The sequence below is a fragment of the Ammodytes marinus genome (assembly GCF_949987685.1).
Source record: "Ammodytes marinus genome assembly, chromosome: 12".
Lineage (NCBI taxonomy): Eukaryota > Metazoa > Chordata > Actinopteri > Uranoscopiformes > Ammodytidae > Ammodytes > Ammodytes marinus.
In genome coordinates this window covers 16,467,777-16,490,077 of record NC_137216.1, presented here as the reverse complement: position 1 = coordinate 16,490,077, position 22,301 = coordinate 16,467,777, and the positions used below count along the sequence as shown (strand labels likewise).

Sequence of the window (22,301 nt, the reverse complement as noted above, 5' to 3'; positions counted from 1 at the left end):
CCCTATATTGTGTACATCCATATTTTCTGGCCAGCAGTCTGTTCTGCTGCCTTTTTGGCCCGTTGTTGCATTCACTTGCACATTGCCAATAGCGTAGGTCAACCATGTCCGTACGAGCACAAAACAAGCAAGGTGGTGCCTTGCACATAAAACACTGCTCTATAGCAATGTCTCACAATGTTTTCCTGCACTTTACAATTTGCCATTTGGCTAAGAAAAAGGGAGTTAGTAATTGCTCACCTATGATCCCACTGTCCTTGCTCTCGAGTGTGGAGCTGGGGCTTGTGATGGTGCCACAGGGGCTGGAGCGGCTGAGAGGCGGGCGGCTGGTGGTGCTGTTGAGTGTGGAACATGGGCTGTCAGTGCAGGGAGACGCCGTGCTGCTGGTCAGTGTAGAGCAGGGGCTGATACCCTGGCTGGTCACAGAGCACTGAGGAGAAGAGACATGAGGGTTAAGGTGCACCAAGCAATGCACTCAAATATGTCCATGAAGTATGAAGGCAACTTGATATAAACTCCACTGGCAACAAGTTCACATTTTTTCAGCATGAGCAGCAACAAATACACCAACAAAATCATTTTCAAACCTTATTTGTCAGGAAGAAATTCGGGAAAAACTTTAAAGAATGATTTGACCCAAGCTCATTGCCTATTTGACCTGGATCATGTCAAGGGCAAAGCAAAAAAATCCCTAACAAATAAACAAGCCTTTCACATGTGAGCATGACACACAAGTTGAAGTGCAGCAGAGCTCTAAATGGAGCATGGCTTGAACCAGAATAGGCCTGAATAGAATTTCACAAGGGAAGAAGTCCCTACTTTGTTGTGATACAATAGATACCTTTCTCATACCATCAAGTGGCTAGCCAGCTTGACAACCATACAGCGGCTGAATCATTGCGCTAACTGACAACTGTGGCAATCCAAATGACTGCTGGTTTGTCCTGTTCCCCTGTATTCCTTCAACTGAATTCTGATTGCACACAATATACTGTAGTTAAAGAAGATCAAGATGCATTCCACTGTGAGAAAACCCAGAGCATTCAAGCACGTCCACACCCAGAGCCGGCCCAAGCCTTCAGGGGGCCCTAAGCGAAATATGATTAGGGGGCCCCTCTCCAATGTTAGTGCTGCTGAAACTATAGATCTTTGTTAAATATCATTCACACACCCAGTGTTTTCCGCTAGTGCCTCCACTGTGCGGCTGTGCGAAAATATTTGACAGGCGAGATTCAGACCGTCCTAGGGAGGTCCGGGGGTATGCCCCCCCGGGAGATTTTTTTAACCTTTTTAAAGTGAAATGCATGAATCTGGTGCACTTTGAGAGGAAAATTAAGAGGCTAAATCTGAGAAATTGTGTGAACAAATAATTTGGAGACACTGGGTCAGATGAATTAGAAGCTATTGAAGAAGGACACATGGATTTTCCATAAAAATATTAATATAGTAAGGCGTCCCCCTCCCGGGCCGGGCCCAGCAGCAGACCCGGGTTCGATTCCCACCCGCGGTCGTTCTCTGCATGTCACTCCCCTCTCTGCCCCATTTCACCTCTGTCTCTCTGCACTATCAATAAAGCATAAAAATGCCCAAAAAATATCTTTAAAAAAAATATATATATATATTAATATAAAATAAAATATTGGAGGGTCCTCTGGGTTGGGCTTGGAGCTCTTTTTCTTTTACGGGACATATTTCTCTGTAATATAGTGAATGCATTTAAATGCAGTGTGAGGAACTAAGCAGAAGAACTCTGTTGTCCAGCTACTGTATCTTATTTTCCACAGACAAGGCTGAAATAGGCTATAGACTATACACAGTGCATGGGCAACTGAGGGCAGCCCCATTTCCAATTGTTTTTAAATAAACTCAATACACACTGTGCAGGATGTGAATGTGACATGATCAGATAATTTCGGATTTCCTCCCATATGAACTGATTACATTTTTAGGCTATTAATTATCTAGACCAAAACATTTTTTTCCTTTTTTTGTATGATAACTCACATTTGCACAATATGATATTAATATCAAACACACACATTTTTTTTTGGTGGGGGCCCCCCAGGCAGTCGGGGGCCCTAAGCGGCCGCTTAGTTCGCTTATGCCTCGGGCCGGCTCTGTCCACACCACATAGATGAAGCTTAATAACATCATTTAGTGCAATTAATTCAACCAACTTTCACCAATTTATTAATAACAAGCACAGTGCTATCTTCACAGACAAAAAGACACCAAATGTATAGCTTTATGCACATAGCTCCATGATGTTCCAAAATCCAATTTATTTGTTACCTTGATCATATCAGATAAAAGCCTTTACATCTGATCAATCACTACCTTTTTACACATTAAATATTCCAATTCAAGACCACTTTTACAAGGCCAGGTCAGATTAAATCAACCCTCATCCTTAAAACGCCACTCTATTTTGATGCCTGAAGCTTTTGTTGGCTTCTCAAGCAGCACTTACTCCATGGCAAATGTATTGCCTCAAACAAACTCCAATTCAAATCTTAGAAAACCATCACAAAGCCTTTGAACATTATACCTTAACTCAACATACCCAACCTGGGCGCTTTCACAAACTAAATATTGTATTGCACCAGACCTTGAAGATAACTCTTTACCCCGACTTGAACTACTGCAGTATTGACTGTACAAACTGGTAGTGAATATAAGTGAGAAATCTTGTAGAAACTGAATCCACAAAATATTAAGGCTCACCCATGCTTAGTCATTTGAGACATAAGTGTGACTAACCTCCTGTTCAAGATGTACTGCCTGTTGCTGTTAAAGTCTACATGTTTGTCTAGTGTCATGCAAGGCATTGCTGGCTGAAACAATCAGAACAGCACAATTAAGGGATGCCTCATGGCTTAAGGCATCATTAACACCTTGTGGAATGCTAATATTAACTAAATATCCTTTCCTTGTCCCACCAGTTTTTTTTTCGACCGCATGCCAGTAGTCTCTTCCAACCAATGGCCGGCGGCCTAAACAATCACAGTAAAAGAGCTTAACAACGTTTAATAATATACTGTAAGGCTAAGGTAAAAACAACATGCTGAGTTAAAGACATGTTGTTAAACAGCAGTGTAGAGGGAAATGTTGGTAAATGACCATAATATGCTCCTCCCTAACTGAGCTCTGAAACCCCCCCCCCCCCCCCCCCCACACACACACACACTCACAAACACTAGGTAAAAACCATTGCGCTCCCATAGTGCATGTCTCCTTTTTGACATCTCAACTAAAGAATTGCACTCATAAAATACTTTGTATGTCTCTTTTATGTGCCTAGCATTGCCTGTTCTGTGTCAAAACGTGTCCCGGTCATGACACTACCTCATTCATCATGAGGGAAGCGTAGCGTGCTGGTCTTTGCTGGTCTCTTCACACAGCCCCAGCTTAATTAGCAGAGCCAAACAAACTGAGGCTCAAACCCAACATAACTCTATTTCTGGACCCCGGGTCAGGCACTCTTGTAACATACTCAAGAGCCCCTGGAATAGCACTCAAGTTACTGGGAGACTCACACATACCACCACGGGAGAGCTTGCGCTGAAATAAAACCACATGCAGCCAATTCCAAATATGCAGCTACTTTCTTTAGACCATCTTTAACATCTCAAACAAAACAGTTTGACCGTTACCGTTGTTTGTCGTTGCCAAAAAAATTATTCCCAGAGGTGCTCCTAAATCCCCATCCAAAGATAATGCACAGGGGGAAAAAATCATGAAACTGCAACAAAACAAAATCCATTCTTCCGTTACAGTTTCACAACTCCCTCTGCCTCTCATCCTTTCCCTCTCTCCTCTATCTCTCTATCTGTGTGCTGCAGCATTGGCAGCAGCTGCTGCTGGAAGAGGGAGGGAGTTGGACGGGAGGGAGGGAGAAAATTAAATACCTTCTTTTCATTCTTGTCGTCCATAGGTATGCGTGCCGTACCCGGGATCCCTTCTCCTAATAAAAAGCCCAGTCTTGTCATCAGTTCCTGAGTGGCAGGAGAGGAGGAGCCTGGCTGTTTCTCCGCTTGCAGCTCTAGAGGAGACAGAGAGGGAGACAAATGCTCAGCATTGACGGGCAGATTCCCTATCTCCACTAGATGGCCCGCACAGGGCCACTCTGCCTGCCCTGCTCTCCGCAGCTCTCATCTGAAATGCTACGCCGCACTCTCCAGCTGCTGCTGATGTGGTGCAGACCAGGAGAGGGGGAGGAAAGAAGAGCTAGGGAGTGAGAGAGAGAAAGAGACAGAGAGAGGGCAGTGTGGTGAGGGCAATGGCATGTGTGTGTGTGTGTGTGTGTGTGTGTGTGTGTGTGTGTGTGTGTGTGTGTGTGTGTGTGTGTGTGTGTGTGTGTGTGTGTTCTAAAAGAGTTTGAATACATGTGAATGTCTAGCATTGTTAAGACAGTGGGGGGGTGTGTGTGTGTGTGTGTGTGTGTGTGTGTGTGTGTGTGTGTGTGTGTGTGTGTGTGTGTGTGTGTGTGTGTGTGTGTGTGTGTGCGTGCGAGTGTGTGTGTGTGTGTGTGTGTCCTGCAACATGCCTCGAGTGCCAATTCCAAAGCTTTCTGGTTGTTTACAGCTCTCACTCATAGAGCCTCTGAATATCAATGAGTGGACAAGGGCTTTCTCCAGCACAGCTTTAACAGTCTGCGGCCTTCACTCTCAAAGCTTTATACTTTTTAAAAGTGCAATTTCAAGGTTGGTGTGCCACCAACAAGACAGAGACCACTTGTAATCTATTTTTTCTTAATACTTATTTACAGACAAACTCCCAAAAAAGTCAAGTAAAACAGGACACACTATGCAACAACATGAACCCTATGCTGAAACTGAAAGAAACATTTCATTTTTCATACATGTAGGCTAATGTAACTTGCATGTGGATATGGCAAAATAATTAAAGTTAGAGTCACAACATTCCCGGAGAGTGAGCAGAATGGCCAATCGATGGACAGACAGTTGGAGGGAGGGAGGGGGGCAGATGTCTAAGGTACAAAAGCTTATTATACAGCGCTCTGTCAGCACTTTTCCCTCCTCTCTCCTTCATTTTCTCCTTTAACCTCTTTCTTCTACAGTTATTAATAATGTTGGCAGACAATCTGATTAAATATAAACAAGTCAAATGGCATACTGTACTGCCAAGCCCCTGTGAAGTAAAAAAATAAAAAATCAAGCCAACAGACACATTTGTATACATCTTTGGCAAGCAAATGCCCATAAACAGATAATGTGTTCTCTTTAATGTGAATGTAAAATGATTGGGTTATGTAAAGAAGATAAAACTGGAGAAGACTGGGAGGGAAAGGAGTGAAATGTGGTGGTGAAAATGAAAAGTATACACCATGTAAAAGAAGACTCCCTTTGGAGAAAACCATCAATAACAGGTGCCTTATCCTTAACAAAATAAGGCACCTGCACGATGGGCTTACTTGGCTCTATATTGAGAAAAGCATTGAACATGCTAAAAACTCAGCTCCACTGTCTATTTCTAATTTGTAATGTGCAAGCACTAGGCTGGGGATACTTGCAGTAGTAAACTCTGAAAGTATCCAGCCTCTTACTGGTTGGTTGCCGTAATATGAAAATATCTCAAAACACACCATCATACTTCTTCAGTAGTTTCCACCAAAAACTCAACAGGACATGTCATCAACACGAGATGTCACATTCTACATTCCTACCCATTATAACATATTGATAGCTGTACTATCATTGAAAGGTAGCAGCATTGTTAAGCTGATATACACCACATGCATAATCAAGAAGATTGTACAAGTGGAGCTGGGAACTAATTCACCACTTATTAAAGCACCAAAGGTTCTTACATTTCCTTGAAAAATAATGCTGGTTTTGATGGAATTTTCTTACAAATGCTCAACTGTAATTAACAGAGCAATTTCATAAGGAATAATAAGTTTTTTTTTATCAAAGGCTTCTGTGCAAAACAGAATAAGCTATTATTGCAGGGTACTTGTAAGTGATGTGCCGACATCCTTCATCAAGGAACAAAATGTGTTTTGGACAAGAAACTTCCGTAAGTAATGCAAGACAAGCGCTTAGACAAGTTGAGATAGGGCAGACTATGTATGGTCACCCTTTGACACATCTGCACACTGTGTTGCCTGTTTTTTTATGTTAGTATGTTATTATGTGTGGTATGTTGACACTGACTTAACTTCAGGTCAGTTGTGCCACTTCAAATACTTGAAAATGTATTCTCTTTTTGGAATGTTGTCATACTCATGAAAGGAGGCTTTTAAAACCACAGATGAAAAGACAACATTGATATTACATGTTGAAGAAAATCTCATTCAATGATCATTGCTCACACACCACAACGTGCACAGAACTTAATCATTTACAACAAGCAATCTTCAAAATTGTTCTTTGTTCGATTTGACAATGTTATGAATGTAAGATTTTGTGTAACATCATGAGGCAACAGAGCTAATAATAATAGCTTTAAACTAAGAATTAACATTTGGTGAATCATTTCAATGATGTCTATGTTGAGTGCCAGTGAGTTTGTACCGTACATTAGCAGACAGTGACAGGTTGTTTTTCATTGTGATTGTCTGTCAAAGGCATGGCATGGCTAGCTTTCATTGTTCAGAATGCATGCGTTATGGCTTTGTCTAGACTATAAACTATGTAAGGAAACAATCATTCTTTTAGAGATTGGAATGCCCTCTATTGATGTTGATGAAAATATAGAAGTACTATAAAAGAAGAGGACAATAGGAGCAACATTGCCGCCTTGGAGGACCAATAGACCAGTGTAACCCTGGAACTCTGTGCTTGGGCTGTGGTATACCTATTGGCATTTGACATAAATACTCAGCAACAGACAGAGAGGTAGGCATATACGGGATGCACATAGCACTTACAAGCCAAAACTGAGGCTCATGGGCCTCATCAATAACAATATCTTCAACCAGTGGTATAACCGCAAATCAATGCTCTGTACCAACAACACAAATTAGATGCACCACACAACTGCACCCGATGATAAAACAAAACACCTTTGCTTTGCAAGAAAATAATTTAAAGCATTTTGTGTTTATAAATGAAAAGAATTACGCCTGCAGTACATGGGAAAATCTGTGTACAGTGTATGGTTGTCCTGCAGGTGTATTCATTAATTATACCACTATGACCTTTGCTTGACCCCACTTCTGAATGATTGGACTGTGAGACTCACTATCTATCTGTTTATACAAATTGGCACAATAGGCCAATTGTGTAGTGCAACTCTGAAACCACTATTCATCACTTACTACCATTTTACTGTCTGTACAGTATATTATAGTGAACAGGACAGGCGAAATAAATAGATGTAGATCTGATGGTTAAGTGTCTTGTTCCAAGGCAAGTCAGCAGTGGTGCACAGAGAGGAACACATGCTTTATTACATTCTTTTGCTTCCCTCACATATTTCTCCAACCTGGTTTCTAGCTGTTCAGTCGTGATGAGCTCTATTCTGTAACCTTTGGGCCACCTACATGGCCACAACGCAACAACAACATACTTCAGTTGATGGACAGTATTAGTCGGGGGAAATAAGAGGCTTTTGACCAGAGAGCAAGCATTACTCATTATCTCCCCATTGGATTTCTATTAAGCTTTTGTATGGCAGTAATAGCTGTAAGTGCAGACTGTATTAGATGTTTCTATGGTGAATGTATTCTCTTCGGTCAACTGGAACAATATTTTAAGATGATGTGTACTTTTATTCCAGTGGCATGGTTCATCTGGGAAAAACCAAAGGCACATAATAGTGTGTTAGAAATCAGATAACCATCCTTAGCGAGGTTATAGCAATTGTATCCGTCGGTTATGTTCTCTAGTTCCTCTGACACAAACACAGAACACATCCCAGGGTCAAGAGCCACATTGCTGTCCATCCAATCCATTACATATCAGATTATATTTATGTATTTTTTTTTCAATACAGAGGTCAGCATCAGTGGGGATAATCAGTTTCTCAAACTGTCACTCATTCCTGAAAGGGTAAGCATGAAAGCGGTTGGTTTAGTGATTCAAAAATGCTATATGCAGCGCAACACTTCTGACTGCAAGTGGTCTACCTGTTTCCCAAGATAAGAGCCAGACCTGCTGGCCTGAATTGCAGTGTTCAGAGATAAGGTGCACTCTTGTTTCATATAAATGCTGATTGTCTCTTTTACTTGGGGGCACAGCAAGTTACATCCACACAAATGTATACTACAGGCACACATTCTATTTATGGTTGCGTGTGTGCATTCTCTTTTCTCTCTGACTCTTAATATATATGAAGCTATATATGAAGCATGAGAATTCAGCTGAACTAAACTTTTTTTTTAAGATTTTTTTTTGGGCACTTTTATGCTTTATTGATAGTACAGAAAGATAGAGGTGAAATGGGGAGTGACATGCAAAGGATGACCGCGGGCGGGAATCGAATCCGGGTCTGCTGCTGGGCCCGGCCCGGGGGGGCGGGGGGGACACCCTACCAACTGAGCTAAGGGCGCCCCACTGAACTAAACTTTTAATTTATTCACTTGAATCAAATCAAATATTTAGTGTGGAGGTCCTCTTTAAGGAATCCTTTATGAAAAATATAAAAATCAAACAAAAATAATATCAGCTAATATATTGTGAGTGATTTTTTGTTTTATGCCAAATATTGATCCATATTGAAATATCAACCCAGTCCCAGATTAAATCCATGATTGCTCACAATCGGTTGAACTGATTATTAACTCCATTACTATACTACACAGATTATAAGGCTGAGTTGGTTTAAAGGCAGGAGAAGAGGTCTGTCTTTCCCACTTTGTGCGCATGTGACTGAAGCTAGCAAACTCACTGGTTGATCCAAATTCAATTCATTCATTCAAATATAGTCAATGAAAGGTCACAGGATTGCAACAGTCCCACAGCAACACAACCACAAATACAGAAATCCACATTCAATTAATATGTGATGAGTAGTCAATCAGCAGCATTGCTCTCATGGCCCTCTTTAATTACTCTGATATTGATTAACCTAGCTTATTTATTGGTTCCATCTTGATGGTTTTTACACGAGAGCAACACTAGCTTTAAACTTGCATGCTGCTTAGCACAACTGTAAGAAACAATTCAAGACGTCCAAACAGAACTGACATTATTAATGATTTTGTGGCGGGCATGATAAAACTGTGATAAGGGCCATAGCAACACTGTGATTCCACATAAAGGCAAACATGACCATATCTATCTGGATGGAAGACAGCTCTAAAGTAAAATGGCAACAACATTAAATGAACTCCCTGTGCTATATACGGTATCTGATTGGACCTCTATATCTTACACTATATGCTGGAGTCGAGAGATATGGAAAAAAGTGGGATTTAGCTGGAACCACTTTTCGTTCTTCCAGACAACAACATCATTATCTGCTGCCTGAGGAAGTTTATGAGCAGGTGTGAAATAGCAGCCGTGTGATGCAGCCGTATTGTAGACCAAATGAAGACGGAAGGAGGAGGAGCAGAGAAAGGGATGGAGGAGGAGGAGGGGGAGAGACACACACCGTGAACAGACTGGCTCCACAAAGTCAGAGTCTGTCTTTACTCTCTCCCGGCCTCGAGAAAAAACAATCCAGCCGGTGCTCATTAGCAGCTGGAGTTTCATTACCACAACAGTGTAGCCTGTTTAATGAACCCTCGATGAGAACACGCATCCTGCTTTCCCCATTTGGGTTCACAGAGGTACTAAAGGTGACGTGCCCCCCTCAAGCACGTTGAGCTCTCTTATTGCACATTCCATTGTTGGAACAACAAATGTCCTGTGCACATGAGACATTATTACATACTGAGGTGAGTGTGCTGATAATACAGTCTCTCCAACTAGTTAATGTGTTTCGGAGAGTGGGGGGCAAGTTTATAGTGCTCATAGTTTTGACTGACATTGCAGCTTAACACCATACTCTAGCTGTAATTACTGTTGTTCTAGCAGCAGATAGAGATGGCATTTCATCAACCATTTGGCTAACAGCGCTAAAGCTTCTCCATGCAGCGAATCACCTATTGGATTGTCAAGAGATGAGCACAAGAGATCAATAAAACGTAATCATTAAAGTATGAGTAAAATATCAAAACATGTTTTAAAAAGGTACAGCATAACCACCGCTAACTCCAAAAAGGAAACAGGGCCCGTTTATCTTGGCTGCCACAAAAACACCACTTTCCTGAATGATACAAAGTAAACATAGGCAGCCTGCAATGAAATCAAAGGTTCTATGAAAAAGTAACAATGGCTCTTGATTATAAAAACAATCTTAATTCTTTTTAAATGGTACAAAAGAAGCTTAATGCCTAACTGACCTATTGTTTCTTTCTTTACTGGAAAAACAATGTCTTCACATACCTTTGCCCCTGCTTCTCAATAGAGTATTATACTCAGACAAGAAGAATAATCTGACATTATCTTTACTGTTTAAGGATTGGTAAAATTTAAAAAAGGGGTTAAAAATAAGTAATCAATGACACTATGGTTTCCTACATTCCTTGCATGTCTCCAGCTGTGGCTGTGAGATCTTGAAATCAGATTACATCTCTCGTTGATCAAATGTTTTACTTAGCAGAAATTAAGTTAAATAAAAGGCCACATTGTAATCTCCCCATTTAACAGAAAATAGAGTGCCATGAATAGCAAAAATGGTGACATGGTCTCCAAATATTGTTAACAAATGAAGAACAAACATTGCAAAGGGAAATGACAATGAATGGTCATATAACTAATGATGTGTTCAAAAATACTCTCGAAGTGAAAGCAATACCACACAGCACAATGTTTTTAAGTGGTGTAAATTCATAGTGTCAGAGATTACAAGACAATCAGTTGATGAAAAAACAGGTGTTAAGTGCTGTGAGGGCCTGAGTCTCATAGGTGTTGTAGCATGAGAGGTGTAAGAGAGAGAGAGAGAGAGAGAGAGAGAGAGAGAGAGAGAGAGAGAGAGAGAGAGAGAGAGAGAGAGAGAGAGAGAGAGAGAGAGAGAGAGAGAGAGAGAGAGAGAGAGAGAGAGAGAGAGAGAGAGAGAGAGAGAGAGAGAGAGAGAGAGAGAGAGAGAGAGAGAGAGAGAGAGAGAGAGAGAGAGAGAGAGAGAGAGAGAGATAAGTGCGGGAGATGACGGGAGCTGAGGTTTAGTCTTGAATGACAGGGACAGAGCTCTGTATGACCACAGCTGAAACAATTTTGACCGGTGGACGGTTGGCCACCTGTTGGAAATGCACTCATGCAGGCATACACACAGTCACGCACATACAACAACAAACAGAAACATACTTGTGGACCCAGAGACAACATAAAAATACACACTGCATTCACAAACATCCACAATAAAACTCTATCCTTCCTCAAAGATGGAGGGACAAAGTGAGATCACTCCACTGCAAGTCAAACTAATTCCTTTCTTAGCCTATGGACAGTCGTTCTTGTTCATAACAGATATCGCTGGGAAAGCTGACAGTCCAACCCCAACTAAGAATAAATGAAAGCATCAAACCCCACATGTTTTAATAAATCTAAGGATGGCCAAAGGAAATAAAAAAATACATACAAATTGTAATGCAAAAATGCTTGTTTGTTTGAAGCATGGTTTTTTGACATCCAAGAGAGGCATCCTTCAGCACATCAAACAACAAGCCTTTTTACAAAAAAATATCTCCCTACAGGTGGAGCCTATGTCACACAGTTCTCATGATGCAAAACCTCCGATGGGTATTCTGACTCAGTTTCTTCTGACACACAATCAACATTCCTTGCTGAGGTTGACCTTGTTACAAAGGTTTGCAATGACAAACAACCATCTCTTGGGTGTCTCAGCAGTAAGGAAAACAGCAAGCATTGTTTTCCCTGTTTGAAGTAAGAGACAGCACAGGTTGAAAGATGGTGGTGTCTCTTTATTGACAAAAGAACACTGGATATGTCCTTTCCTTGTCACATTCGACGTGTGATGCACGTTAATACCAATTCTTCCATGAAGGTTGATGTAACAGGCATATGTCAAACTCAGACACCGGTTAATACTGTATGGTTTGTCTTAAACAAAATCACAATTATCTTCATCTACTCTTAAATTGTTACAGCATCCAATTCCTCTTTTGTATTCTCTTTGAACAGTAAACTTCTCTCACCTGCTAACTATAATGGCTATGGGAGGTAGATGGCTTTCTCCTGGCTCTAAGAAACGGTGTTGTCATTTGTAATACATTAACTAAATCTGCAACTCTCTATCATCAGGAGTAGACCAGAATAATAACATAATGCAAAATTCAATTTATATTCCCAGCTCAAATTTGTTCTTTATAGATTGTGCTAGCAAAAATATCCTATGTAGGATTGGTCACAGACTGTTGAGACAGTTATGCCTGTAATATCGCCTGAAGAGTCATTTTAGCCTAAAAAAAAAAAAAATACGAGGAGAGAGGGAGCATTGAGCACACAAGGTTAAAGCAACAACAACAAACTTCTGTAAACAGTAGTTCTGTTAACCTTGAGTACACTCACCGACGTTAAGCATTACTTTTCTTTTTTCTCTATTGGGGATTGCAAAAGAGCGGAGGGAAAGACTGCTTCTATGACAGCACAGGCATGTGTACATGTGAATGTTTATGTCCATGTGCATCAAGGGGGATCTCAGGTCTGCAGAGGGGAGATATGTAAAGGGAATAGTAGAAAGGTGTTGAGTGATGGTGAAAAGGAGGAAGGAGGTGCTGCTCATAAAAACCTGCAGTAGGTTTGCATAAATACTCAAACACATTGCACCATGACCCACCCAACCGATTAGATTCCCCCCATAAATTTCTGTTAAAAACCTAAATCAGGTCTTTTGAAACTTTTTTGGAGGAGAATACAGCTCATTGAATTAGCTTACCAACAGTGCCAGCACACCAGCTGTCATGCGATAACATTTATCTGGTGTCCGCAATCTGCCGGTAGCCCGCTCTAAGCCCGAACCGCAGCTCTGTGCCAGCTGAATGTCAGACACACCCTCTCGTGCCTTGGTATGTGACAGTCAACAGTGACTGGGCTGCGCTGGCTTACTACTGTCTGCGTATGTGAGCCATGTACAATCAGCGGGGCACTACTTTCTCTGTTGCCTTTTGCTAAAGATAACGCATCCTACAACTCCACCTCCTATGGGAGGAATTTGAGCCGGCCCCGCTCTGCTGGAAATCAAAACAGTGCACTTAGTGGAACATTACCCCGACACAAATAAACACACAACTGCCAACCCAGGAATAGAAGAGGCGGCAATTTGACACTAAGACACACCTCGCAGAAACGTTGAAACACAAGAACACACATATACATGTGCACTTACTTTACTAGAAATGTAAGGTCACGTCCTTATTCCATTGCCATGAAAGAAATCTTGTGCATCAGTCAGACAATGTGCCCCCCCCCCCCACCACCACCACAGTGGAATACTGACTTCTACGTAATCTAAACACACACTTTAAAATAAACACAGTACTATTGTGTGTTTGTATAAGAGGCTACATGAAGGAACACACTGGCACTTACATAGACCATATAGGCAGGAACTGATGCTACCCTTAAATTAAAGAGACCTATGCCTGACCCCGTGGTTGGTTTTCTATACAACACAAAACACACATAACGCTATGGAGACTGGTCACAGTCTGAGGGCAAAGTTGTGAGTCCCAGCTGACAACATCTACGTTTCTCACATTTAAGGCAGTTTGTTTAATTCTAACTGTTTCTAATCTCTCTCTCTCAAAACAAAGTGAATGATTAGCAAAACTCACCATTGTGTGACAACTCCTTGTTATCGGCCACCTTCCTCAGAGCAGAAACGATGGCATCAGAAGGAACGCGAGGACTCTCCACATATTTTGGCTTCCTGACTGGACCTGCTAGCACGAAACGAAGATACAGGAAGAATGAGAGAGAGAGACAGAGTCAGAGAGAGAGAGATAGAGAGAGAGAGAGAGAGAGAGAGAGAGAGAGAGAGAGAGAGAGAGAGGAGGGAAAGAAAAAGCAAAAGAGGAAAGAATGAGAGGAAAAGAGAGAAAGAGAGAATTCTCGCTGGATTAACGTGTTCCAGATGGGACTAGAGATGAGAGGTAGACAGTGGTTTGTTAGTTGGACAGGCTTGGCTGCACTCCGTAGCTCACATGAACTCACACACTCGCGCACACACACCGTCTCGGATAGCTCCCTGCGCTCATAGCAGCTCTGGTCCGCCTGACAACCCAGAATATTGTTTGCGAGCGGAGCTAGAGACTCCCAGTCAAACACTGCTAACCGGCTCTGGGAATGTAAACTGCAGCAGGAAACCACACCGATTAGCCTCTTCAAGAAATTTCAACATGAGTGTTCAAATACAAACATGCACTCCTGGGGATCGTCAAAACAAGGGTTTTTCTGCATGTTGATCCCTGAACAGTCCAATGAAAGTTTACCTTTAAGGGTAGATGTATAGATTAGGGGTCCAGGAGTCAGATGATGTATTTGGGACAGCGCTACAGTCTTCTGAGGATCGTCTTTGTCTTTAGTGAGAGGAGTGGAGGTTAGCTGGCTGCTCCGTTCCCTCTGCTCACACCGTGACAGAATTAGAAAAATCCCACAGCTCCACATAACGTGCTGGCTCACAGTGCTGAACTTTCAGATAAACCACTAACATACTCACCCTACTAGCCAAAATCTTTTTCAACATTTCCATCTTTTTGTAAATAGTGCCTTTGGCTTTTAATCTGCTCCTAAATAGAAAAAATACGGATCTTTCTCTGAGTAGAAGCAAAGACCAACTAATCTTTTCTGCTGTGAGGCAACATAATTGTTTATACATGGAGTATAAATACTAAGCCTTGAAACAAACATGTCCTGAGCAACTAGCTGCACACATTTTGCCTTCTTCCAAGAGTAATACATTCCAGAGTCCAGACACAGAAAAAGTTGAAAACGGCAGAAAATAATATGAAAAAACAGGAGGAAGAGAAAAGCAACAGCATGTCTCGCCTTGCACCACTCTCTCCACGCTACTCCAACCTTGACCTACTGTAACCAAACCCAAACCTCCTCTTCCAGACTCCCCTTATCAGATGACTGTATGTGTAACCCCAGTCATAACATAAAGATTAGATGGAGGAACTGAGATAGACATTTCCTATTACCGCATTTGCAAGCCAGTCAACTCCCACATCAAGAGAACATTTTCTTTCAAATCCACAGCTGCAATCTTTGGCCTCAGATACTAAACAGTGGAGGTTTGTGAGGTGGTAAAGGGGGGAGTCACATCAGGAGCAGCCATGTGAGAGGAAATGATCTGGAAATGTCATTGCAACAAACCAAGCATGAGAGTCAAAGTCAGCTTGACGCACAGTGCCATCTATGGATATACGACCTTAAATGCATACAGAGGAACGCTGCTTTTGATACCCCAGAAAGGGCTTTATTGTCTTCCACTGGCTCTGCCAAGTGGATGCTGTCTTGCTTGTTAGCATAAATCATGTTGGAAAACCAGTCATATATAACTTAAAGTAAAACATCCCAAAGTCAAAAGCAGTTGTTTGCAGGGGAGCAGGAAGCAGTGGTTGTTCTATATAGTGAATAGTATATAGGGTAGAAAATGTGATTACCAAAATATCTGAGATGTTACAAAACCATTTGATTTGACTACATAGATGAAGTCCAAGCCTGCAGTGGACTGATCCAGTGAAGCATTATTTGACAGACAAAGCCAAAGCCTCCATCCTGAAAACCTCCATTCATCTGTGTATTGGTCAGGCCCAACCTATTAACCAAGAGTCACACAGCTCCAATTAGAGTAGGCCTACAGAGACAGAGAGGGCTGTGTGTGTGTGTGTGTGTGTGTGTGTGTGTGTGTGTGTGTGTGTGTGTGTGTGTGTGTGTGTGTGTGTGTGTGTGTGTGACACATTCAGTTCAGGTAAATATTTTGGACCAAAAAAAAACGCACCGGCAAATGAGTGTATTTCGACTAAAAACAACAGGGGAGGGCATCGTCTGAGTAATTTAAACCATATGCTTAAATTCAGATTGGGTTTACACAAAGGGCCAGAGGGGAAGACAGGATCCACACACATGAAATAACAAACATGTGGCAGGTTATCAAGGGGTCATTTTAGGCCAACATCTGAGGGCTCACAAAACAGGGGGAGAGGCAAGAAGTCCTTCAGCGAGATGTCGGAGCATCGGCACATGACAGACAAAGCACACAGGGGTGTTCTTTTCCATTCAGAATCTCATCTAGAGATTTCACAGGGTGTCATTACTTCTTGATGGAAGCGCTGACGAATAAGCAATTGCCGTTTATAACAGGCATGAAAAGGTTGCCGAGATGGAAGCGTCAGACATGTTGTGACCCTTGAAGGACAGTGAGAGGGAGGCAGGAATTAGATGTGCGTCCTTTCACTTTTAACACACAAATGTAAATGTTTTTATCTTGGCATCAAAAAATTGTTTGTACCAGTTGTTCTGAATTTATATTACCCATATTTTCGAAAATACCACGCAAGACATCATTTTTAAAATGGGGGAATGTGACGATTTTCTACAGAGGCTCTTCACCAAACTTTCATGCATTCTGAAAAAGACCCCTAGCAGGGAGGACAAATGCGTAATACCTCATTCTGATGTCCTCCAAAAAGCAGACCAAAGCTCATTAGAGCAAGAAAAAGCCGGAAGATGGATTTGAAAGTATGTTAGGCGACTGGGGTGGTTAAGAGTAATGTATAATGATATGAACGTAGAAAAAACTAAATTACCTATTAGAGAAGGCCACTATTATTTTTAAGTATCACCTACTTGATCCTTATTTTTACATTGCATTGCATTTCATTAACGTAAAGTAATGTCTATTATATTATTGGATATTTTCAGCTTGCAGAATGCTCACTTTTCTATTATTTTCGGTCAAAACATCAGATACACACAATGTTGAATATACGGGAAGAAAAGCAAGCATAGCCAACATATGGTAGGCGAGTGGATTGGGTAAGAAATAGAAACGGGGAGAAAAGAGTATCTGTGACTGCAGAGGACCCCAAACTCACCAGTATTCCCTGAGAGATTCAGGAATCCATGACCAGCAAGCCATCACTCAGCGGTCACACACACACCCACACACACACACACCCACACACACTAAACAGTCGAATACCTATGACCCAACAACTTAACAACGTCCAGTCAATGCCAGTGAAAGAGAGGCTTGTTCATGGTTAGGAAGTGATCAAGGAGTTTTGCCAGCATTCTTCAAGATGACTTCTTCACATTTCAACTTTTCAATAAGACAGTGTGTCCGCTTTGTGCAGAAACGACAATGAAAGCAACGCATACAACAGTGCTCTTTATGTTCCAAAATGTCATTCAAAAAATGATTTTCTGGCAGCAGAAGAACACGATGGACGTCACTAATGTTCTGAGTGCTGCATGTCAAACTCACTTATTCTTATTCTGGTCTTGTTAATAGTTGTTCCAAGTCTTTCATCTTTTTGCCATTATGGCTGCGGAATAGCTGAAGAACTACTAAATGCACGGTGCGATGTGACCTTAAAATACGCATGCTAAGTTATGATTCATTCCCTGTTTGCAGCCAGCGCATATTGCCATTTTCCTCTCCTGGTCAATGCAATTTCTGAATTGTACAACAATCAGGGACTAGCAATCTTTTTGAAACACTTCATATTTGATAGTAATCATGACTTATCTCACACATGCTGTTTCACAAGCTGTTAACTCAAGCAATGTAAAGTAAGTCATGGATTTTCCTTCTCCCCTTACAATTTGCGATCTTAGTATGATACACAACTAAGCATGGGATGTATGTAAATTTCATAGAACGTTTATTCAGACCAAATATTGAGAATAAAGATTTTATCCTGATAAACAGTAAAATATTCCTTCATATAAAAATGACTCTAAAACATAGACTTTACATAGCATTTGGTTGAGAAATAAATGTTTTTGTTGCATCACAGATAGATAGGTGATGGGAAACGGGTAAGCCGAACTTTCAGTCACGGTGAAAGGTTTTTCGTGTCACTAATGTGAGGATTTTCATAATTATCCCGATTCACTATCATACATTCACAGAAATCAACATATTGTGATTTTTTATTTTTTATTTTTTAATCGGGATTCTCAAGGAAATCTTATATTCTCCTATCCTTGTTCACTGCTATTCCATGTGATCATTCTGATTCTACTGGCTCACTGAAGACAGGTTATCCACAGTTGGTCAGTAGGTGACTTGGGAAATCGTCAGATGAAAAAGGGGGTTAGAGGTGATAAGGATACCAGAGCTGGAGTCTAGTCAAGTGCAGCGAAGTGGAGGATAGTATAGAACTTTTCACCGGGTGCTCTCATCAGAGGAACCTTTCAAAGGGTTCCTGCAGCATCACAAGGTCTTTTGCGGCTCAGCTCTCAGAAAGGCATCAATATTCCCTCAGGGCCGTCTGGTTACTGTTCGTACTCTCCAGAGCTGACATCAGGTGAGCTCAACTCAAAAGGGGGCTACAACTGGCTTTGATGAGAGTTTGTTCCCATCCTCTTGACAGCACTGCACATTCAAGTGCATTCATTCAGCATTTAAGAAGAAGATGATGAATACTAGTGGGTGGACAGTGTATCCATACAGGACATTGTAGTTTCATATGATTTGTTTAAGATCAAACATTGTTGCAAGAGATGTCTACAATTACATTGCAAGGTGGTTAGGTGTTTAACAGAAAAGTATTGTAAAAAAAAATATATATTTAAATTTAAAAAATATTATAATGATGTCAGTATGTAATTTTGAATCATTGGAAAAAGATCATGTTAGAAAAGGTGATATGAGTATGAGCAAATGATGCACTTGAAGTTCGCACATGCTATGTTAAAGACTGACCTTTAGGTACTAGGCTTACTGAAAAAATACACAAATCCATGGAGACATCCTTTAATGTTTTACCAAATGACCTGGTCTGCTGTGATAACATTCTCTAAAGCTTTAACCCCTGCTGCAAAGAAATATCAAAGTTCACATACGCAGAATTTACAAAATGGCTGTTGTTCTTAATAACCACACAAAAAGGCAGCTAACCACCATAACATTAAATATGCTCTGGTTGAACAGTGGGGATGCTTCTACAAAACAGTGATTAAAATGAGATAAGCTATTTTGCCAAGAGAAGCTGCAGAAGCTGTGTCCAAACGGCGCTTTTTCTCGACTGATCGATAAATGAATCAGCCTCTGTCTGAACCACCAACAAAACAAAGCTCCAATCCAAAAAAAATAAATCCACTCAATTCATTTCAATATACACAACAGCCATACCAAAGACCATTACCCCTGTGGCCTCATTGCAGATATACCAATTATAAAAGATAGACTGCCCGTGACGGCAATAAATTAATATGAATAGGCTGTTTTATGATCCCTTGCAGGTTGGCGCGGAGGCAAAGCATGGGGCTAACAGTTGTGTCACTTAAGTACAGAAAGGTCACACATGCCATACATTTTGTACATACAGTGGTAGCACCAGTATCCACCTTTCTATCCATTGTCACCAAGATCTTTTCATTATATCTGGTATATTGACCAACACCATGTTGTGGTCATTTAGCTATGGAGCGGTGAACTTTTCTGAAATGGTCATTGAACTGCTCAGAAACTGTTGTCTTTTACACACGCATGCAACTCACCAAGCAAAGCAGTACAACACTGAGGACAGCAGATGCTTTCAATACCAGAATATAGCACAGTAACAGATTACAACCAGAGGAGGTCACTGTGGAGATACCCAGGAGTCTATCAAAGGTGGAGCACAGAGTTTCTAAACTGATGAAAAACACCCTTAAAAAGAAACTCATTAACGGTGTCATCAACTCTTATTTTACCCACTTAAGAACGAGGTTCAAGTTTTTCAATCCCTGATCTTTGACCTGCATTGGGTAAGATGGGTCTTTTCCGGCAACATTCTTGCAGTAAATGTCCCCTCCCTGGGTCTTTAGGGTGCCTGTAAACTATTAAGACTGTAAAGCCTAGGTGCTGCTCAACACATGTCGGGGTGCTGCGTTTCATGGTTAAGCTCTGGGCTTAGCTGATCAAAGCTACGGCACTCATCGCCACCAGGACTTTGCGGCTCAGGCATCCGTCACACTCCTAATTAACTCAATGTTTCCCTGTTGTCCCCTGTGAAGTTTTTCATGAAAAGAACCAACCACTAAGTTGGAGCCTTCCAAAGTGTGATAGATTATCCAATGTGTCGGGAAATGAAGCCAAGCCGCAAAAATGCTTTCTGAATCTTGTAAAACCACTTCCCCTCAAACACACATCAGCAATGGCTAGTTTTGAAGAGAACAATTGGATGTGTGAAAGAATGCACGTGTTAAATGTTCATACAGTATGATTATATTAAGGTAATTACTTAAATGAATAACTAGATTAGTTAACAGGAGTAATTGACAAAGGGTCTGGTTCACAGTATCAAGAAACTTTTAGGAAATACCCATAAGAATATTTTTCAAGTCCAAATATTGTTTTTAAGATTCAAAGTAGGCTTATAAGTTAGAGAACCATTTTAATTGCTAGTAAAAGTTGATTTTGGAGGTACATGGTGTTATCAGGAAAGTGAAATACGTCGCATGCAAGTACTATGATAAGGTTGGTCCAGGGGAACAAAAAACAGGTATGCTTTTAGGATCAAATGGTTAGAAATTAAAATCACAAAAGATTAATGTCATTAAAAATCATTACCACATTTTTTTAATCATTTATATTAATGCATTTCTTGTGTTTTGGGGCTTTTTGTTTTAAAATAGTACCAATATTTCCAGCTTTGTTTCTAAAAACAACAGAAATGTATGGCAACAGCTCTATCCATTTCCAGTAAAGGAAAACATGCTTCATTAAAGAGAGATGAGACTTCAATCGAGTGAACTATGTTGTTTCTAGGGCTTGTTAAGAGGAGAAAATGCAGCATTATGACCCATGTTGTTTTCGTCGCAGAGCTGAGACATTTCCGGCAGTATGTGTTTATTAAGTGGAGGTGTGAACTCTCCCCCTATGGGTTTTCACAGTCACCTGTGAGGACAGTGGAGGAGAGCCTACGAAACATCCCCCAACCCCCTCGCTCCCTGGTTGTCCTCCATAACATCCTATCTTGTCAGTCCATTTTTCCCCCGTTCTCCATGCCTCAGAGCACCCGAAGTGGGAATGGGCCTTTTAATGAGTGTTCCCCTTTTCCCGTCCCGAGGGCCCTTTTCACCATCACCTTCAAAGACCCGACCTCTTCTTTCAAATCATCTCACTCTCCCTCTTGTCCCTTCTCTTCAGTTCTCTTCATCAGCACTCTCTTTGATGGGTTTAATCACACACAGTATTCACAAATCCTGTCTGACCTAAGGTAGCTGAACAGATGTGTTTTACCTTGAGTGGGGGCTGGGCAAATGAGGCTCTACTTACCTCGTTTTTTATCAAGTAGAGATTAAGCATACTTGAAATTATTCAGCCGGCTTTCCACTGAACATTTACATAATGCACTGTATCACATTTTTAGGCCTTCAAATCCAATATTACGTTTTGAATGATGTGATTAAAATTGTGGGGGAAAATATCAGTTTGAGAAGTAAAACACTGAAGCAAACATAAAATTGCCATCCTGTTCCGTATCTCACATTAAACCATGGCTTTTCAAAGTTTTATATTTCTATAGATATATTTATATTAGGGCTGTCAAAATTATCGCGTTAACGCAAGGTGATTAATTTCTGGAATTAATGCGTTAATTTTTTTTATCGCAATTAACGCATGTGCAGATTGATCCGCCCCGTACATCCCACCGGCTCTGTACTACAGCCACTCAAACGTTGCAGCTGACCCAGGATCAGTAGCTGCGCGCAGCCAAACATCACAGCACGCTAGCCCATGCCGTGTTTTAAACTGCTAATGGTCACGTCTGTGTCGGGGGCATAGATAGCAGCCTATATAAAATCAACTGCCGCGGGTGACAGTTGATGTCGGGAGCAACAGGACGAGAAACATTGTCCGCTCTGTTCAGAGCCCGCGAAGACACAAACGTCTGCAGTTTTCAGAGGTGTGTGTGAGTAGACATCAACATAACGTTGGCTTCCTGGCACAAATGAACAGTCCCCTAGGATGTGTTCGCGCGTACACACACACGTACACACACACACACACACACACACACACACACACACACACACACACACACACACACACACACACACACACACACACACACACACACACACACACACACACACACACACACACACACA

General features: G+C 41.3%; 1 protein-coding gene across 5 annotated transcripts in view; it reads right to left on the bottom strand.

The window, feature by feature from the left end:
* tanc1b (tetratricopeptide repeat, ankyrin repeat and coiled-coil containing 1b) overlaps positions 1-22,301 on the bottom strand; it is a 93,159-nt gene that overhangs the window by 37,371 nt on the left and 33,487 nt on the right. For 2 of the 5 annotated variants that reach the window (XM_080038062.1, XM_080038060.1), the window contains exons 4-6: positions 13,802-13,909; positions 3,909-4,042; positions 241-430 (exon numbers count right to left, since the gene is read on the bottom strand). In XM_080038062.1, the coding sequence (XP_079894188.1) occupies positions 241-430; positions 3,909-4,042; positions 13,802-13,909 (432 nt within the window). The remainder of the gene's footprint in view (positions 1-240; positions 431-3,908; positions 4,043-13,801; positions 13,910-22,301) is intronic. The other 3 variants (XM_080038064.1, XM_080038061.1, XM_080038063.1) reach the window with 2 other exon arrangements.